We start from the raw sequence: 21,538 nt of genomic DNA, 5'->3' as shown, positions 1-21,538 counted from the left end.
AATAAAATATCAAAAAGGTACCAGTATTTTGTTAATACAAACATTGTTTTTGTCGTGTTAGTATCTAGTGTAAATAAAAAGTATAGAAATTATTTAAAATAATGATAACATACGCAGGACTATATTTCAAATGTTTTTAGCTGAACAGTAATTTAATGGTCAAGGCACTCAGGTCGCCAATTTTTCCAAATTCAATTATGTTCATTTGATTTGGAGATTTGTGTTTAATACATTTGTGAATTTGAAAAAATTAAAAAATGATAAATCTATATGGTAGAACTACTATATTTGGTCTATGGACGTTATGTCCTGCACGTAGTCTGTTGCGTATGACCGAGTATGACGTTTGTCGAATGTCGACCATATATTTTTGTGAAAATTGTGATTGTGTTGTTTTTGTACAAAAAATGATTACCATTATTAAAATGAATGATAACAAAATAAAGGAAATCTTGTAGTTGTTTCAAACATAAAAGCTTTTACAACTTTTACAACAAAGCATAAAGCGTTCGTAAACTGTGGCGTATTACTGAATTCGTTAAAACTTAGAATTAGAAACAATTATTTTATATACTGCTATTTTTAATTAATTGTTACAAACATTTTACTTTTATTATGATATTGACTTATACATGGGACACACAAAGGATTGAAAACTGAACGATATTATGTATACATTTGTGTGGGGTAATAACCACCTGGGCCTCAGGAATTTATGGAAAGTATGTTTAGCACGACTGGTATGGTAGCAGCACCGCAGCAAGCGACGGGCCAGGTCGCATCAAACGGTAGCATCACCCTACCTAGGTCACACCATCAAAGACCAGGTAACTTAGATTTCATGTCACATTTGTTCAAATTGTAAATGTATAATATGAAGAAATAATTGGACCGTAATCATTATCACATATACATGATTGTTGCTTATTATGTTATTATCAGCTAGGTTGTGTCAATATTAGATAATAGTGTAAATGTTACTTTCTTGTTTTAATAAGTTAATTATTTCAATATGTTCGACATCCTGGTGCACAGAAAAACTGTATTCAGTTTGTGTTTGTGTGTCCAGGTTGGTTCCACCACACCAACTTCTTCCTATTTAAGATCATGTATACAATAAATAAATAAATAACTATATAATTTATTAAGTTTATTAATACATGGTAGACAATCATAGTAGGTTGTATTTTTAATTGTCTTAAAAATTGTTTCAGGCCGTCCACCTGCAGCTCCAAAATCGTATGACTACTTGTTGAAAGTTTTACTCGTGGGGGATTCTGATGTTGGGAAACAAGAGATTCTGCAGGATTTAGAGGATGGTTCTGCTGATTCACCTTTTTGCAGTGGCAGTGGTACTTTGTTAATACTATTATATATGAAAATTTGAAAACAGCAGCATATGATGAGATATGATTACATATGAGCTGCTGGAATTCAATTTAGTTTTTATTAAGAATATTTACTATTGCTTGATAGTTTTTTTAACTTAAAACCCAGATTAATAAGGTAATAAACTTTCTGAATAAAATAATATTTATGTTGGTCAATTTCAATTGTAGCATACAAAACAACAACAATCCTCTTAGATGGCAAAAGAGTGAAACTTCAACTCTGGGATACTTCAGGACAAGGCAGATTTTGTACAATCATTCGTTCATATTCAAGAGGTGCTCAGGGAATTCTACTTGTATATGACATAACAAATAAATGGTCCTTTGACAGTATTGACAGGTGGCTTGAAGAAGTTGAAAAGGTAATTAATTATATGTAATTAGGTTAATGATGATATGAATACGTCATTTATGTGTCTTTTCTACAATTGTTGTTTAATATTTTAAATATTGAAGTTAGTGCTTTCCCATTAGAAAAATTTACACTCACTGCAAGCTACAAAGGTGATGTAGATAGTACATGGGTATTAAAGAAAATTTCCAGTATGTACTTAAGACACTTAAAATTATCGGTCATGTTTTACTTGTTCAGTAGTACATTCAAGGTTATGATAATAGTTTTAAATACTTCACACATTGAAGTAAACTTTCAAAAGTAATTTAATGTGTTTTTATCCACGTGTTTAAAAAAACATTTAATTAACTATGATTTCAATTGTTACAAGCAAATAGTGACAAGATATTTATTTATATTTAAGAGTAATGCAGTGACTTTTAAAGTTTCTTATCGATGACATGAGAGTAATAAGAACAAAAAATTGCCATGAGTTGCTACAGAATGTTTATATTATATAAAGTCATAAATTTAGGAAATCTGAAATATATAATAATAAAAAAAACATGTAAAAACGTTTCTCTTATATAATTCAAATAGGGTTAGATGTATACCAAATTCGTCTTCACTAACATCTCTAATGAAGACCCTTAACCAAAGGAAACTGAAATATCCTAAATATTTTTATATCAAAATTAAATGTACCGTTTAGTGTGCCTTTTGGTGAATGCTATCGGTTCATTCCAGCTATATTTGTCCAAATCCACTTTCGCTTCAACTTGCTGCCGTTGCTGCATTTGCTTTCACATACATGTAATTTTTTTTTAATTTCAGCACGCCCCAGGAGTACCAAAGGTGCTAGTGGGTAATCGGTTGCACTTAGCATTTAAACGACAAGTACAAGAACGCGACGCTGAAATGTATGCAGCTAAAAATCACATGGCCTTTTTCGAAGTGAGTCCGCTCTGTGACTTCAATATAAGGGAAAGTTTTTGTGAGCTCTCGCGGATGGCTCTACATCGTAATGGCATGGAGCGATTGTGGAGGAGCAATAAAGGTAATTCCTAACTATGGTTTATGGTTGTCATAACCACATTTATTTTGATTATGGTTTTGAGTTTGATCCCTGGCAAAACGAAAATTGAGATTAAAGTAGGAAAGATCAAAACATTTCATCAACTTGCCTTTAATAATTATCCATAATTTAAATAAAGAAATAAATCTGTTGCATAAAGAATTTAGGGTGACAGACAATAGCTGTGAAAAAGCAATCTCTTGTGAAACACATTTATTTAAAGATAGTAGAAGTTATTGAAGACAATTTGGATTTCAAATTTTAAGATAAATCCAACTATAGTCGAATTTTTAATTAGACGAAGTCAACTGACGTTTACGGTGTTGTCAGTTTTTAATGAAATAAAAATAGTGTTGTGACAAAGTAAAAACCCGTGAATTACTGATCGGTGATGGCACTAGTCGCCGCGCCGCGCTTTGTAATAAGACGTCAAAAAACTGATTGTAGTTACATAGTACTAGTACCTTACTTATATCAGAGCACTTTTATACAATTTTGAAATAGAAATAATATTCTTTTATTGTTTGAAATGATTGACTATTCACACTCATTGTTCATTCATCTGATTGAACAAGAACTGAACGCATCACTATTACTTTAAATATGGCAACATTATTTTACAAAGTGACATTAGCTACTGTTAGTTGGCTTCGTCTAATTAAAAATACGACTATAGATTTATTGGTTTCTGTTAGGTTACAGTTATTATGTTCATTGTGTTCAATAGTGATGTAAGCTTTAACCATATTAAAATAACTCTAATTTATATGACCCTTTTTAGGTGTAGACTAAACTTTACATTTTACGGACAACTATAAACGTCTGTTTAACACTGCTCTAAGCTACCTAAAAAGTCAATTATATTTTCAGTCCTCAGTCTCCAAGAGCTATGTTGCCGTGCGATCGTAGCACGAACATCCGTATACGGACTCGAAAGACTTCCATTACCGAGCACGCTCAAGTCTCATCTCAAGTCGTATGCGATATCAGCCGCTCCTTCGAGACATCGCGCTAGGCCCTCGAAACACTCGCACCATACACGACTCAACTGTACTGGGAGAAATTCTTGCAGTATCACATAATGGTTAGTTAAAAATGGCATTAATTAACAAATTATTAGACTTTTCGGTAGTTTTCAAATTTGTTCAACTTTCCGTAATTCTTAATTTTGTTATATAAATGAATGACATCAATGATATATTAAAAACTTTCTATGACGTTCTCGAAGTTTATTATAAGAACAGATTGAATATGAATTTGACTACATTTGTACGAAGAATTTGAACTTTTTATTCCACTAATTTGTCTAATGTATATTGTAAGCGTTTGCGTCGAACAGTCATTATAATATTATATCCCCATTTTGTAGCGCCCTGCTTCTAAATTTGTATTAAAATATTTTATAGACTGAATTTGTATCCCCTTAATAAACAATTCTACCTTAGAATTGTTTATTTATTGTAAAAATGACATTTGTATTACGTTGATCACCATCTATTTTTCAGTAGTTGCAACCGCAATTTTTTGTCTATGTATTTTGACGTTATACTTCAAAGTTAGGCATAGATTAGGTTCTTTGTATTTTTTATGCGTAATATATCATTGGCGAATACTAGCGAAATGCGAGATTCGAATTGACAAAATACTGGCTGTAATTGACAACGGATTTGTGACTATTGTAAGCTATTTAGGGTACTTAACTTGTGAATATGTGTTATTTATTAGTATTATGTGAATATTTTGTAGCACGGCATTTCGCCCTCTGTCCATATTATTCAAACTCGTGTATTGTCATGTGCCTAGTGGTAAGGTTAGACTATGGTGCAATTTTTACAAGACTTCACAGCCTCTTTGATTCAGCCTTGGTGCATATTTTTGAGCCGATAAAATAATAACGAAGTCCATTATTGTAAGCAAAATAAACACCAATTATCTTAAGTCCTGTGGGGTTAGTATAAATTTCAGCTAACAATCGAAAATGGAACGCTTATATCGAATAATTGTGACTCTTCGATTTGCTTCCTTGATATACGAAACAATAATTGACGCTGCCTTTTAAAATATGTTCTAAGTCAACCAAAAAAACATGGTTTAATTTGTTTACGAAGTATGCTTTATTATAAACGGGAATGTTTTCGAAGTCGTTGAAGTCGTTGAATCATTTACTAACCTCGTGGATATAACTGCACATTCAATTTTAAATTCATGGGCTTCAAGTATATTTTACGCCGTGTGTATCTTTATAACTGCGCAAAACTAATAAATTTGGTTAAATCCGTCCCTAGGTAACTATTTCTTAACTATCTTTTATAAGTTAAGAAATATTCTTTTGAAAACTATGTTGAATCAACACTAATTTGTGAAACTGTACCCATTGCATGTTAAATAATTACCCTTTTATCTATAGGATAAGTTTCATGAGTACATGTATTTATTAATCCTAATTCCTAAGTCATAATTTTAATCAATTTGTATTCATCAAATTTTGTAGGTGCGAAAATTACTCAAACCAAAAATATTTTCATGTTATTTGTTGTAAATAGTTCCTTCAAAATTATTTTGATTTGTTTATTTATATACCCTTTAAAAATTAATAAGTTATCTTTTGTACATAGTATGGTTTCATTTGAACTATTTGTGATAGTTTTAATATAATCCAAATATACTTAAACCAGCTAAAAGTTCGGTGAATACAGTCATAACGTTATCACTTCTATTGTAAGTTGTGAAATAAAACTAATTTAATAAATATTTGTTATTTTATTCAACATACGAAACAAGGAGAAATAGAAAGCTTTCTTGAAACACAAAGCCAGACTTCCTAGGAGTTCAGAATTAAGGCACAAACGCTCTATGATTTATTATGTTGTCAAACTGTCCGTTTAAAAAGTCTTAGAAAAATCGAAACGATTGCATTATACTGGGACACAAATTCGACACTCTAAATTATAGTTTACGTTAGAATGAGCATAGTATTCTTCATTACCCTTTGTTTTTAGTATATTAGTAAAAAAATGTTACAAAACTACGCGAACTATAAATGCTTCAGTTAAAGAAACTTTACATTTCAATTAGACGACTTCTTGGAGCTTGAACTTCAAAACTTTCCTGGCTATAACCAAATCTCCAGGAGAGGTGACATAACGCAGTCCTGATTTAAACCCTATGGATTTTTTCTTATGGGGTTATCTAAAGTCTATGCCAATAACCTGACTTCTCTGGCGCAATTGAAAGAAAATATCCGTCACGAAATGGCAGCCATCACTGAGGCCACCTGCCGAGCCGTCAGAAATATTTTATTGTTCGATTAAATGAGTGCCTCAAACGCGAGGGACCAAAATGTGTACTTTGATAATGAATAAACACATTTTGATACACGACTTTTTTTTAAATCGATCAACTAAATATGAAATTTCTCTTGAGACACCCTGTATTATTATGAATGAATGTATTATATGAATTATCACTGAAACGAACAGTTTCTAATCCAAAGGTGTCAAGTTATGAAAAAGAACTAAAATCGAAAAAGATTTTAACAACACTGTTGACGTGTATTCCGTTTACAACTGTCTAGTGGTGCGTTTTGTGCCTTGGTGGCGTTTATTTTCTTTTTAAATGAGCCTATTTTCCTGCATGTTTGAGAAAAAATATGTATGCGCCACTACCAAGACAATAGGCGATAATTGCAGTGTGCAAATTTTTGCTGACACAGCGTTACCATGCGCGCTGAAAATAAATCGATAGAAAATCACATGCGCAATCAGACTACTTAAACATTCAACGAAACTATGTTTTCACTCTCACTATCATTACTGTAGTGCTATAAATAAAACAAATGTTTACCAGAACAAAGAAATGTAACAAAATTATGATTCGCTTAAATAATTTCTTGTATGTATTTAATTTGCGACAAGGCACAATTTTGATTGCCGTCCATCAAATCGTGAGTATTATGTATTAGTATGATTGAATAAACTAAAGCAAAAAAATCTTAACAAACAATTTTTACAGGCGCTATCGTCGTTTTTGCTTATAATATTATTAGTTGGAATATCTCATCTTGGAGAAATGTTACAATTGCTTGACAATGATATGAAAGATGACGAAGAGAGACGAGGATTTTATGGCGTGGGATATGGCGACCAAGTCATATTTCACGAAAGTGATGTAATAAGTACAAAGAACCATGCAAGATTTGTGAAAGCGCAGCATCTTGCATCAGGTTTGTTGCAAGACCTATTTGATTATTAATACTTATATAAGGATTAATAAACTTTCGTATTTTTTCAGTAACCGTCGTTATTTTGTATACAAGTACTATATTAACGGCTATTTACCTTATGTGTTCAATATCTCTATTATACGGTGCCGTAAAATATAAGAGGGAGTACGTATTACCTTGGATAATGGCAGCTTTTATTGCAGTAGTGTTACTTATTAACTTCATCATTGTCTTCGATGGCTATCCGTGCATCATAAATCTATTTGGCGGTCATAATATTTATCGTAAGTATTTCTTGTGATGAAAAACTACTAATAACTAATTAGATCAGTTTAAATGAACTAAATATATTTAATAAATACCGCCTCAGTCCGGTGAGTCAACTATTTGGCTTTTAACATACCTAATGCTGATCCCTTACATACATATAATATTATATATTATTAGTATATTACGTATAATTAACCCGCCTCTTACGAGAAAAACTTCAGTTGCATTTCGTTTTCAGATTTCGGCTGCACGCTATTCGTCCTAACATTTATCTACGCAATTTGCGCAGTCAGTAGTTTTGCACTCGAGACTGGCGGACGTTGTCATGAAAGTATCACCAACAACGACGAAAGAGGGGAGAGGTTGCTACTCTTGGATCATGCAGCTCATTCCAGCTTACTCTCAGCGGCGCAATTAAACAAACTTTCGCATGGCACAAGAACACACTTTGTTTAAACCGCCTTTAAAGAGCTTTTAAATGAAACTTCATTTTTCGTAAAAAATATTTTAATAACGAATTATCGTTAAAGTAGATAAAATATCTAGCAATTATTTTTTCGGTTGTGTCATGCACAAGTACGTGACCAGCTTTTCTGTGATTTGAATTAGCTGGTGTTAAAATGTGATCGCTTATTTTAAGAAGTGTTTTTTAAATTTAAAAGAATACATAGATTAAAATTATATTTTTCGTAAGTTATAAATTACGTTCAGCTATGTGTAAATGAAGAATATGATTTTGGTCTAATTACTCATAATTCTGCTAAAGTCAAATAAAAATATAAAGAAAAATATTGTTTTTTAATGAACAAGTTGTTGGTAACTGAAAAAAATAAAATTTAAAATATTAAATATTACTAGTACCACTTATGCTCATAAAATTAATAAGTACAAAATAAACAATCTTGTAATATACCTTTGAGCAGTTATCATAGGATTTAATTGTATTACTTATTTACTACTGTCTTCTATGATTTACCTTATTCAATAAAATGGAAGACATTTATTTACGTAATCAAACTATACATTGTCATTTCATACAAATATTAAATTTAAAAAACATGCTATATAATAAATATAAATTTCTTAATTCATTATTCTACAATATAGACTAAATCTTTACCAATACAAATTTTAGAATGGCTTCACATTAAATATATAATGGTAAATGGTTTGTATACCATATACCTATTCTACAAACTAAATTTACTTACTATATAAACCAAGAGACTATGGCACCATATACAAACAGGCCTTTTTTCAACCCCAACGACCATTCTGTAATGGCCTTTGAATTCCCTTAAAACCTCTAGCTAAAATAAACTTTTCTGAAGAATCTGAGCGGCTTGCTTTTGGTTTTAAAATCTTTATGTTCTTGTAAAATCTTTCTAAATCCATTTCTAGAATGGGCACTTCTTTTCCGTCCCATACTTTGAAAAGGAGATTTCCATCAATTTTTGTAACAAGAGCAGCAAATCTTATTGCCATATAACACAGACCTAAAATTCTATCTTTGTCTAATTCTCGTATACCTGTGGCACTAGGGGCCATGTCTGAAAGTACTAAGTCCACTGGCTTTCCATCTAACATATTTACCACTTTATCATGAGCTTCTATTGTGGAGAAATCCATATTACTTAATATAGTTGCACCCTGTAAGCATTATAAAAATATTAATGGTTTCAGCAATATTGATTTTTGTTGTTCACTATAATATATTCTAATATAAAAAAAATATATATTATTTTTACCGGTATTGGAAAAATTTGCAGCTTGTCAATTGATAACACAGTCCCCTTTGGTTTTGTTGAATCAGCACCATCAGCATTAGTTTTTTGTACTGCCACTTGAGTCCATGAGCCAGGTGAAGCTCCCAAATCAACAACAGTGAGACCAGGATGTAAAATATTAGTTTTCTCGTTCATCTCCAATAATTTAAAGGCACTCCGACATCTAAAATTAAATCATTGAATTACTAAGAGACGTTTTACACTCTATAATAATACAATATCTATTTATGACTGTGGCTAGTACACATATATACCTGTAGTTATTTATCTTAGCCTTTTCTACGTATGGGTCCGCTCTTTGTCGACTTAACCATTGTTGTGAACTTTTTAATCTTTTGAGGCACTTTATCAAAAAGCACATTTTGGAAAAGTTTAGATCTCGTCGAGTTATAGCACTGGATATAAGCATATTTTGAACCTTAATACTTAAGTATTATGATTCACTTTTTTATCAAACAAAGGAAATCGTGTTTATTATTATACAACGTATATTTTTATCAGGCACTTTATACCTCTACTACACAAACACTATCGTAGTAATACTATAAACACTGAATTGCAGTTTTTATTTTACTGTTACATCTCTTTCCTAAAAACGTTTAAACTAAATAAACATAACGTGTAGGATAGTTATATCCCAAATGCAATTACAGAAATCATATTTTGATAATTAATTCACAAATCACAAAAGTCAAGAATAATGTATATTGTATAATATGTAAAATTGGACTCATCAGCAGTGTTGCCAACTCGGATTTTGAAAATTACGTAGGCCAGATTAGAAAATTACGTAGATTTAGTAAAAATTGTATAGGAAAAGTTCGTAGATCTACGTACTTTTTTTTAATGAGTGAAATGAAGAGGGTAGAGTAGGTAAAACTGAATAAAACTAGTGGTTTATTTTAAAATTATTATTAAAAATAAAAAAGTGTCCGTGTACTTTAATGTACGCGCGTAAGAAGTTATACTTCTTTGTCTTTATGAAAAATAGTTTTTGATTACAAGCAAATAATTAATTACAATCAAATAATCAAAGACTGGAAAAGGAGTCATTATAGTCAATAAAGTTCAGTTTACATTTGAAAAATTAAATAAATAAATAATTATTAGTATTATATTTATATTTATTATTATTTTCTAATATTAATTAGTACGTCTTTTTTTTCTTTTCATTATAATTCAGACGCACATATAAAATTCGCACTTGTATAATGAAAACAGGTGTTTTAAATGTAGAAACTCAAAGCATGTGGATAAATATTATAAATATAAATACACAGTAAACAGAGGCGGCGTGCGTGCCAACATGCGCCACTAACTTCATTCTGTTAGTTTTGTGTCACGATGCGCGCACATCGTAAAATTTCACTCTCATCAATTTTTCATAACGCGCCTAAAGAAGTATAACTACAAAAATTATTTTTTGGTAAATTAAATTTGTGCATGTTTTATACTAAAAAGTTTAATATGATCTTGCGTTGGCTCAGGGTTACTTTTTAGACCACTTTTTTGTAAAAAGTAATCCTGTGAGGGTTTTGTCAATATGACGCCAAAATTCATCTGCTTTGATTAGCTGATCCTCTTGAAATGGAAGATTTGTGTTTCTTAAAGTTCTCCATCCCGGTCGGATTGTTTTTATCTTTTCTTTTTCGAAAGTAATAGATGTTATGCCTATTCAGCCGAATTAATTTGGATATTGTGCAAAATTTTACAATTTGATTAAAAATACGTAGATTCTGTGACTGAAGTTCGTAGGTTTTCAGGAAAGGCCTAAAATACGTAGATCTACGTAAAAAGACGTAGAGTTGGCAACACTGCTCATCAGTCATCAATCATCATTTCATAATCGCATTATGACAGTTAACCACACGTCACAGACAAAGTAGAATAAACTAGACAGATTTACCCAGGGTAGAGACTTGACGCTAGGACTCGAATCTGAACCACAGCATAAATTATTAAATCACAATAATATGTGATGGGTAAATGAGACAGATTATTTACCTTTAGGATTTTATTCGTGTTTTTTTTTGTATCGTGCTTATCTATTAAATGCTATAAAACAATGAACTACTAAATCTTGTAAAAACAAAACACTTATATTAAATAAATTAAATCCAGAGCTGATCTATCAAGGATTTTCTAAGGAAATATTAATTATCAAGAAATAATTTAGTTCGTAGGTACTCTTTTAGTCTCAATTAAGGATAACATTATATGTCGTAATAAGTATGTAGCATGTATGTTTCATGAATTTCTGGCAATTAATTATTTAATTTAATTTTTAATTATAAAAATATCGTCAAAACTACAGGCAACGTAAATTGTTTCTTAATTAACTCTACGATATCAATGCGTAAAAACGTACTAAGATGGCGTTAGGAAAAAAGACCAATATATTCCTTAGTTTTCCATTTTAGTGCGGTTACTATGCTATCTAGTTCTTATTCATACAATAATCTTATCCTTAGACAGGCCTCTATGTTAGGCACAGACATGTATATAAGATAGTCTCGTTATATACTTAGCACTTAGTACAGACTTCAGATTATGCACTCTGTGCTCTCTAACCCAATAGTATATAATTACATCGTTTTTTTATAACTAGAAAAAGTAGGGGCCTCTAAGCCTAGCGGTCTTATTAAGTGGCAGCTAGGTGAGGTGTACCGGGTTCGATTCCCGGTTCGAGGGCAAGTTTTAATTTAATTTAAATTTGTTCTCGGCCTTTGGGAGGGTTGTGCGGTACCGGGCGAGTGCTTAAACCGTACATGGAGGACACGGTCGAATTTCTGAAGACAAAGCACGAATTATAAAAAATCCTATACTTGACGCTGGCTAATGCACAAACTGTGCCAGAGCCATTCAAAAAAAAAAAACTAGAATAACCTGATCAAGTAGTCTGTGTGTACAACTGATTTTGGCGGGGAGAATTTATTTTTTGTTTGTTTATTTAATAGTGCAATTTTAAGATTTAATATATGTATTACCATTTCTCAAATAAGCAAATCAGTAATTGGTCTATTTGCTACTATAATCCCATTTTATTATATTTAATAATAAGTACCACAGTGCAAAACGTTTATGTGCAGCATAGAATTTAGAATGATGTAAATCAATACTTAATTTATAATGATATTGTTGCCTCGAATTGCATTTATCTTTAGAGAGCAGCACTTATATTTTAAGTACATAAATAAATGCCTCATTAATCAGCTACGGGGTAAAAACACAGAAACTATGAAGTACCTTAATGTTGCAGAAAAAAATGATGCAGCAAAAAATATTGCATTGCATTTATCACGTGGAACTTCACGAAGGGTAAATGATTCGTTTTTAAGACATATTTTATAGTAACATACGTAACGTGAATATATATGGTTATACTGTGTTAATTGGAAGACCATAATATTGTTTTGTCGTTATAGAGGGAAGGCTTATCGCAATATAACAAGATATACGAATTTGAAGCTGAAGTTTTGGGGCAAAAAAGCCAAATGGTCATGACATCTGTATCTGGTCACCTTCTAGCTTTGGAATTTGTTGGTGCTTATAAAAACTGGCAATCTTGCAATCCCCTTACACTTTTTGATGCTCCAGTTTTCAAGTTTTGCCCAGAAAACTATGAGAAAATCAAGGTACAAAATATTTCACACCTAACCCAAATTTATTTGTTTCATAAATAATAATAATCTTAATAACAAAAATGAAATATGTTATATTTATGAGCTTTTCAAAACTAAATTTAGCACACTGAATTAAAATTATAGATATATAATTTAGAAGTAGTTTTACTACTGTAATATTTGTTTAGTTGAGCTTAAATTAATTATATTAAAATAATTTCAGAAAACATTGGAAAGAGAGGTCCGTGGTTGTCAAGGGCTTATTATATGGACAGATTGTGATAGAGAAGGTGAAAACATAGGCTTTGAGATTATAGAAGTATGTTCTGCTGTTAAGAATAACTTGAAGATTTTCAGAGCAAAGTTCTCTGAGATAACGGGAATTTCTGTCAAAAGAGCTTTACAGAATTTGGAACAACCTAACAAGAATATTAGTGATGCAGTTGATGTGCGACAGGAGCTGGACTTAAGAATTGGTAAGTTTTCACACTTTTAAATAAATGTTGCTTATTATTTATAAAGCCTGTGATATTTCAATTACATATGTAGCTAAGAGTATCACCATTGCCTTAATATAGATAGATAATCAAATTTGCATGCTACACCATCTTATTCTGAAATACAATGGCAAGTAATTTTTAATTAGTTCTAAGATATTCATGCTTAGGAATAAAACAACTATCTGTAATGTAACAATGTAAATATAATATGAATAAATGCTACTTTTATTAATATAAAAAAAAATCCAATAAATAAAAAAAAAAAATTTTTTAATAAAATTATCATAATGCAGGCCATAGTAAAGATATTAGTAATTGATATAAATAAATAAATATAAATATTACACTACTATACTTGATAATCAAAAATACACTCTATTGCTGAATAGAAATTACAGATTAATAACTTAATATTATGTCTTCAATTTGAAATACTCTCTCAGGATATTGCAGGTGCTGCATTCACTCGGTTCCAAACACTACGTCTCCAAAAGGTTTTCCCGAGCACTCTTGCCCAGAGCCTTGTGAGTTATGGTTCTTGTCAGTTTCCAACTCTGGGATTTGTGGTGGAAAGATATAGAGCTGTTGAGAACTTTGTTGCGGAACCATTTTGGAAATTAAAGGGTGAGGAAATTAAAAAATTCATAAAAATTGGTTAAGCTGTTTCTGAAGGGGTGGGAAACATGTAGATTTTACTTCCTTCTTACATAGTTATGATATCAAGAAAGTAACCAGTGTGAAAAGGCGAATGAAAATTATTAAAATATTATTGAATGATAAATACTAGAATGTTTAACTTTACTGAATATCTTGATATCAAGATATTATAAAGAAATAATAAGTCCAGTAATAGTTTAAAAAAAACTTATTTACCAATTTTAAGAACAAATTCTGGGCTGGATTTGTCTGTACAATAATTTCATTGTAAAATGTAAATGTTTTGTCACATTGAGAAAATAATTTGAAATTACTACAACTTATCAAATTTAAAATTAACAAAATATTACTTCATATAAAACACTAAATACATAATATAATAATGGCGCGCTTAAATCTTGGCCTAATCTATTTCTAGATAATTTTTTTATCCTTACCAGGCTAGTAGGTGATCAGCCTTCTGTGCCTGACCAGTTGATTTAGGTCTAAGGCATTCCGGTTTTCTTACTATGTTCTTTCGCTGAGTGCCATACTGTGAGCAGCCGTGATCCGAACGCACACGAACTTCAAGCCAATTTACAATTTTTTTTAATTTCCAGTAAATCACACAATGAATGGCTTAAGCGTCGATTTCAATTGGGAAAGGGTGAGGCTCTTTGATCAAGAAGCTTGCCAGGTATGTATTGAACATCTATTTAAAAAAAAAAAGTAATATAAGTCCATCAGGGTCTAATTTTGAATTACTTGTCCACATCATATCCCTAACACAAAAGAAATCATGATTTTTAGTTTATTGCCAGTTCTTCTCTTCCGTTCCACGCTCGTGATTTGAGAACTAGCAGTAAAGGTAAAATTAGAAGCATTTCTTACTTTTTGACGTTCATAAGTGCACATTGTTACCTATATGAATAAACGATTTTGACTTTTTGAATTGTTTATATAGAAAGAAAGAATCTCTTTAATCAAAAATGGACCCAAGGCAACTTTAAGTTGCTGTCTGAACCTTACCCTCGACTATGAATCTTACCCTAATAGTCTGTTGTTAAATAGCCTCGTCCATATGCTACTATAAGCCTTAAATAGCTAGCTAATGTTTAGTTTTTAACACTGTCATTTTCAAAACATTTAGGTTTAAGAATAACTTTATTTCATAAGAATTGCATACATCATTCACTTACTGAGAAACAATATTTAAAACTAAGATTAAAAATTAGAAAATAAGAGCGCACAGATGTAGGTACATATATAAAAATAACAAAACAAAACAGCACCAAAAATGTGGGTATTTAACAATTTAAAGTTTATAACGGAATATATTTAAATTTCAGGTATTACACGACATATGTACAGAGAGTCCTCTTGCTACGGTAACTGACGTCAAAACAAAACCTAAATCAAAATGGCGACCTTTGCCGTTAGACACTGTGGTAAGTATATTTAGTTTATTAATTTAAGTATTTACCTCATTTTACTATGTAGGGCACTCTAATTGCACCCGAAACTAAAGTGCTTTGTTGTCTCTTTCTGTCGAATTTGGTTTACTTCGTGAAGAAAAGAGATATGTTTTTTTTTCACATAAATGCCGTATAATAATACAAAATTCTGTCATAAATTCGCGTTAGTTTAATTTTTCTTACTTTTGACGTACACCAAAGTGATTCGTCAAAAACTACATATTATATTTTATAATAGCTGAGCCGAACTTTGTGATATATTTTGTGATTGTGTATACACATTTCGGCGATATTCTACACTATTCCAAATATTATGTTAAAATGCTCTCATAACTTAATTTAGGAACTTGAAAAACTGGCGTCAAGAAAATTAAAAATAAACGCCAAAGAAACTATGAGATTGGCGGAAAAGTTATATACCCAGGGTCTGATAAGCTATCCTCGTACAGAAACAAACGAGTTTCCAAAGGAAATGAACCTGGGGCAACTGGTGGGTCTTCACACTAGCGATCCCAATTGGGGTGCGTTTGCGCAGAATATTTTGGATAATGGCGGACCTACTCCCAGACAAGGAAATAAGAGTGATAAGGCCCATCCGCCTATTCATCCCACAAAATATACTAATAGTGAGTTTTTTTAGTGATTTTTTTTCCGCTTCACTTGTGCAATGACAACTAATAATAATAACTAAAGGGCATCCTTTCAAATTTCTTTTACGAATTTTCGAACACGTTTTCAAGTTCAAACCAAGGGACAGGATAACCTGTATTATAATTGGCCTGTGTCTGCTTAAATTATTCGCATATTCTGGATACAAGTCCATTGGCCGGGTTATCAGATTTTTTTATTCGTTTATTCACATGTCCTGGATACAAGTCCATTGGCCGGGTTATCAGATTTTTTTATTCGTTTATTCACATGTCCTGGATACAAGGCCATTGGCCGGGTTATCAGATTTTTTTATTAGTTTATTCCAAGATATCGGATTCATAGACTTAAATTAGCCTGTGTTGCCAGATTTAAGCGGCAACGAGCTACGCCTTTACGAGTTCATAGTTCGTTCGTTTCTCGCCTGTTGTTCCAAAGACGCACAAGGCCAAGAGACCACAGCTACTATTAATATTGCCAATGAAGTATTTTCAACCAGCGGGCTTATGATAACCGCGAGGAATTATTTGGACGTATATCCATATGATAAGTGGTCGTCTAAGGAAATTCATGTCTACCAGGTTTGTATGCTTCATATGGCAGAAACAGATATTTTTTTTATTAAAAAAAAAACTAATGTTTAAATCCCCTTAGATGAAATCCTAGTGGTTTATTTAGATATTTTTTTCAGTATTTCATAACTTTAAGACGAAATCGATCTATAGATACAACCAGAAATTACTTCTAAAAATTAACAAATAAAATATGTATGCCATTTTAGTCAGGACAAACATTTAACCCGTCAAGTATAGATCTCGTGGACGGAAGTACGTCACCGCCGAACTTATTAACGGAAGCGGATCTGATCGCGCTCATGGAAAAACATGGCATTGGTATGTAATTAAAATTATAAACAAAAAAAAAGCAGCATTCATAAAAAAAGGGTTTGGCTATCAAACTTCATAAATTGTTGTATCTCATTTATAAATAAAAGGCCTTGTCTGCCCATCAATGGTTTTTTTAAGTAATGCAAAGAAAGATTGCCTATAAATTACCGTAACAAATCTTAAAAGGCCGGCAACGCACTCGCAAGCTTTCTGACTTTGAGTGTCCATAGTCTTGATGTAAAACATCAGGTGAGCCTCCTGCACCTTATTTAGAGCAGGGGCTTTAAAAAAAATAACATTACGGGTTTTTTTTATTAGGTACGGACGCAACACACGCAGATCACATTGAGACAATAAAAAATCGATCTTATGTAGCATTAGCAGATGCCATACATTTCGTCCCAGGCCTGTTGGGTATGGGGCTAGTCGAAGGATATGACGCGATGGGTCTTAATATATCAAAACCGCATTTGCGGGCGCAACTTGAAGCCGATTTAAAAGCGATATCCGAAGGAAGAAAGCAGCCACAAGCTGTTTTGGCAGAACAGGTATTAAACGTTTGTAAAAACCAGCAGCACTATAGGTCGGTTATCGAAAGCTGGCGCGTTCACAGTACTCACACTAATGCAATTTCACTATACAGTATGTTTAAAAATATAACTTTTTTGCCAAGCTATATATTTTAGTCTACTCTGGTTTTAGTAAGGTTGGGTGGGTTGTAAATAAATAAATATGTGTCAAATACTTATAAATATTATGTGCATACGAGGGTGGATCCAAAAGTTCTAAGCCCGACCAAGAACGTATAAGAGTAGTTTGTGTAAATAATTTTTCATTTTTCGACATAAGCTCCATCTAGATCAACACACTTAACTTTTACTTTACTAACTATTCTTTCAATACTCCTCTTAGAAACCCCAGTCGCATCTGATGTCAAATTAAATATAACATTTTTTCATTAAACTGTTTTTATTAAGATGCTTAAAATAATTAAAAACATTGTCCACCATTTCACGAGATTGCCCTGGTAATGTTTGAAAAAAGATCAACATGTATAAAATAATAATAATATAAAACAGTAAAGATCAACATAAACAGTAGCAAAAGAAAAACAATAACTGTCTCTTTTATACTCATAAGCTTGACCGAGCGCGAGAGAGACGGACAGTCTTTTCGTGATGTATTTGTGATTGTATTTCAGTTTGTCATCACGTCTCGCGCTTATTCACAGACACTACACAAGCAAAGTGTATTTGTGTTGAAGCCGCCAGCTTTAGATAACATACCTATACCACTTTTTAGGTCAATTTGTACTTGGCAGATCAAACTCAAACTCAAAATAACTTTATTCACATAAGTAAACAAGTACACTTATGAACGTCAGAAAAGTAGTTAAATTAATTCTAAATTACATTTACTACCAGTTCGCAAGTCAAGGGCGTAGAGCGGGCAATATATATATTGCGGTATAGTAAAACGTTTCGTTAATGAATTATATATCACTAAATAAATTCAAAGCTCTCGTTAAACGTAAATTTATCATTTTATAAATTTGACGAATATTTAAATTCGTCTTTGGGATTGATTTGTTCCAGTTCAAACAATTTTTATGACTCAAAACTTTTAAAAAAGAGTGGCGGAAAGTTTCTTGGGGAGCGTTCAAGTATTACGTAACGTATTTTTTAATACAGTTGCTCAAAAAGTGGCGTATTGCAGGGACGTATAGCGTTCGGGATGTGGGCTATTACACACTCGTGCTTTTTCTTTACCTTTTCCGAACTAGTGCGTTTTCTTTCCCAACTGTCAAATTAATGTCTATTAAAAAGAAAAAAACCAACCACGAAGTTTTTCCTAAAAAAAAGTCTTTTTGAAATAATTTGTTTCAATATCAGATTTAATGATTTGATTCAATGAGTTAGGTTAGGTTTCATTTCATTTCATCTTATTAAATTTCATATCAATAAAAAAAATCTACTGAAGACTTGGCTGTATGGGCAGCCCCTTTTCCCTTTGCCTACCCAGAACGGGTGAAGAAAAAACATTTCTGCTTATATTATTTTACAGTTGGCGCCATTTTCCAAAAATGTTCTTTGCGAGTTTAGTTGTTTGTTATATTATATATTAAATATACATGAACAATCATCCGAAATTAATAATAGTTTGTCTCAAACAGTAAATATGCAACCTAAAACTTCCCCAGGTCGTAAAAAAACTGTACCAATTTAAATGTATATGTGAATTATAACTTGTTTAAGAAATAAATGATTAGTTAGTTGAGTTTATTGTGTTTTTAATATTTTATTAAATTGTTAATTTTTTTCGCAACTGTATTAAAAATAGTCGTTCAGTACACGTGCGGAACCGTCATTGCAACTTGTTCCGACTGTCAACCCTTACCTTCGGCTGCACCTCGGCTCGGGTAGACATTTGTCGGAACTCTTTGCAATGACAGGCTTTCCGCACTCGTAATGAAATATACTATTTTTGGTTTCCTTTTGTAAAACGTTATGATGCGGGGCGGGGATTAAATTACGCGTTATTGTTAATATTTTTTTCGACTTACACCACATAATAGTAACTAAAGAATCACTAGGTGGTCACGAAACGTTTTACTATACTTGGGTAATGACTGATGTACTGAATAACGTTACGGTGAGCTACATTGGGGTCAATAATCTCCAAAAATTGCGTTACGTAATACTTGAATGCTCCCATTTATGTTTATACATATTATTTATATTTTTTCTTTAGATTTTACTTTATTTAATTTTAGTTATAGTTACATGTTATTTTGAGTTTTTTTTGTCAATTATTTAAGCACTTCTTGTACTTTACCCTCTGTAGGTGTTTCTTTTTTTTTTATTGTTCCATATTGCCTGGAAGAAATCGCTTGTTAGCGAATAAGGCCGCCCGTTGTCTAATAACTTATGTAACCTGCTTTTTTATATTATGTATGATTTTGTATATGGTAACAAAGTGTAAATAAATGTTTCTCTTAGGAAAACTCCCGAGAGGACTGGCCACTTCTCCAATAATATTTCTAACGGTTGTCTGAAATTACAGGTTGCGAAATACAGAGAAGTATTCTTAACAGTTACAGCGGAAGCAAATAAAATAGATGGCGCTCTTGCTGAGAGATTTTCCGAAAGGCCGTTAGAGTATACGCCCAGTGAAACTGGCTCTAATAATATGCCCTCCGGTAAATTATTTATATATAATATATATTTGCTAATACTTACTTTTATTGCCTTAAGACAAATCATTAGACCGTATCTAAGTTTAAGACGTATAAGTAAACATAGCATCTTAAATAATAATTCTTATTAGTATCAATTAAGACATTATTTTTATGTAATAAGAGGGAAACGGACAGGAGGTCAACTGAAGTTAAGTGATACAGTCATGTATACTCAGAAGGCTCGCAAGTGCGTTGCCGGACTTTTAAAAATTGATACGCTCTCGAAGGACCCTAACTCGAATAGGAATACTGTTTTACTGATAACGGAGCGTTCCAGTATTACGTCACGCAATTTTTTGGAGATTATTGACCCCCCCCCCCCCCGTGTACGCGCCGTAACGTTTTTCTGTACCCAAGTACAGTACTGAAACCAAGTATACTAAAACGTTTCTTGACCACCTAATGACTCTTTATACCTAAAAGTTACCATTATGTGGTGTAAAGTGCTGGAAAGTCGAAAATATTATTAACAATAACGCTTAATTAAATCCCCACCCCGCATTGTAACGTTTTACAAAAGGACTCCCCCCCTCCAAAATTCGTTACGTAATACTTGAACGCTCCCTAATGCGAATTAAACTCCAAACATAAAATATTTAATTTGGTATGCAAATGTTTATCACCGGAGCTCGAATGTTGAACCAATAAAACAGAATTAGTATAAACAAATTTTCAGTGTTCAAATGTCCGAAATGTGGGTCGGATATGATCCTGCGACAGAAGAAAAACAATGCAGATGAATTCTACATAAGTTGTATGTCGTACCCAAATTGCAAAAATGCTGTCTGGTTACCTTCTATTGTAAAAACCCTGCAAGTCCTACCAGACGCATGTCTAACGGTAAGTAAATTTTTGAATCATTTTTCCCATATTATAAATAATACATTTTAATGTTTAAGAGTCGAAAAGCTTACGTTACCTTACGGGGTTCAATGGTCGCCTAAATAATGTTTGTAAATAAAAATGAATCGCAAATTATGTTTCTAAGCGCAAAATTCTGTCTGGACCAATTTGATTTTTTTTTATTCGAGTATTAAAAAAGTGCGTGCGTACAAAGTACACATTTCAGTAGTGAAACTTCTTTCGCAAACTAATTTTTAAGTCTTGTCCATATTTATACGAATCTAATCTAATTTATACAATCTAAAACTTAGTTAAACTCTCACTATAGTGAGACAGATTGAGAGAGTTTAAAACTCAAGACAAATTCTGGTGAAAGCGAGAGGTATAGCTCTCTCCCACCTCTCGCTCCATAGCACTGTGCGTGACGTTCGGCCTTACTCACTCTCTCTCAATCGCTCTCTCCCTTTTCTTCGACAAAAACGCTGCACATCTTCTTGACGCTAATATTATTATTATTGCGTTTCATCATGTTACCCTCATGCGCCTAACTAACGAAGTTTAACTTCAAAAAATAATTTAGTTGTATTATGAAATTAATACTACTCACCA

General features: G+C 32.1%; 4 protein-coding genes across 9 annotated transcripts in view; 3 read left to right on the top strand and 1 right to left on the bottom strand.

The window, feature by feature from the left end:
- The first annotated feature begins 360 nt into the window (after positions 1-360).
- On the top strand, positions 361-4,251 carry LOC125049725 (ras-related protein Rab-40C). The gene is made up of 5 exons (XM_047649163.1): positions 361-827; positions 1,215-1,352; positions 1,560-1,753; positions 2,560-2,782; positions 3,671-4,251. The coding sequence occupies exons 1-5, from the start codon at positions 716-718 to the stop codon at positions 3,880-3,882; spliced, it is 879 nt and encodes a 292-aa protein (XP_047505119.1). The 5' UTR covers positions 361-715; the 3' UTR covers positions 3,883-4,251.
- Positions 4,252-6,427: 2,176 nt separating this feature from the next.
- On the top strand, positions 6,428-8,077 carry LOC125049729. The gene is made up of 4 exons (XM_047649167.1): positions 6,428-6,743; positions 6,812-7,022; positions 7,091-7,306; positions 7,531-8,077. Exons 1-4 carry the CDS (start codon positions 6,636-6,638, stop codon positions 7,746-7,748), a joined length of 753 nt encoding a protein of 250 aa, XP_047505123.1. The 5' UTR covers positions 6,428-6,635; the 3' UTR covers positions 7,749-8,077.
- Positions 8,078-8,469: 392 nt separating this feature from the next.
- On the bottom strand, positions 8,470-9,797 carry LOC125049730 (rRNA methyltransferase 2, mitochondrial). Its single transcript, XM_047649168.1, has 3 exons — positions 9,334-9,797; positions 9,041-9,242; positions 8,470-8,942 (listed from the first exon to the last, which is right to left on the bottom strand). The coding sequence occupies exons 1-3, from the start codon at positions 9,486-9,488 to the stop codon at positions 8,550-8,552; spliced, it is 750 nt and encodes a 249-aa protein (XP_047505124.1). The 5' UTR covers positions 9,489-9,797; the 3' UTR covers positions 8,470-8,549.
- Positions 9,798-11,956: 2,159 nt separating this feature from the next.
- Positions 11,957-21,538, top strand: part of LOC125049715 (DNA topoisomerase 3-alpha) — a 31,267-nt gene continuing 21,685 nt past the window's right edge. For 3 of the 6 annotated variants that reach the window (XM_047649142.1, XM_047649140.1, XM_047649138.1), the window contains exons 1-12: positions 11,961-12,397; positions 12,505-12,714; positions 12,926-13,178; positions 13,656-13,826; positions 14,459-14,535; positions 15,188-15,286; positions 15,657-15,939; positions 16,331-16,542; positions 16,743-16,854; positions 17,167-17,396; positions 19,912-20,047; positions 20,763-20,926. In XM_047649142.1, the coding sequence (XP_047505098.1) occupies positions 12,209-12,397; positions 12,505-12,714; positions 12,926-13,178; positions 13,656-13,826; positions 14,459-14,535; positions 15,188-15,286; positions 15,657-15,939; positions 16,331-16,542; positions 16,743-16,854; positions 17,167-17,396; positions 19,912-20,047; positions 20,763-20,926 (2,136 nt within the window). In that variant the 5' untranslated portion in view covers positions 11,961-12,208. Of the gene's footprint in view, positions 12,398-12,504; positions 12,715-12,925; positions 13,179-13,645; positions 13,827-14,458; positions 14,536-15,187; positions 15,287-15,656; positions 15,940-16,330; positions 16,543-16,742; positions 16,855-17,166; positions 17,397-19,911; positions 20,048-20,762; positions 20,927-21,538 lie in introns of those variants that run through there. The other 3 variants (XM_047649141.1, XM_047649143.1, XM_047649144.1) reach the window with 3 other exon arrangements.

This window comes from Pieris napi, chromosome 5, assembly GCF_905475465.1.
Source record: "Pieris napi chromosome 5, ilPieNapi1.2, whole genome shotgun sequence".
Classification (NCBI taxonomy): domain Eukaryota; kingdom Metazoa; phylum Arthropoda; class Insecta; order Lepidoptera; family Pieridae; genus Pieris; species Pieris napi.
Note: the sequence above shows the minus strand (reverse complement) of the source record. Positions and strands in the feature narration are given on the sequence as shown.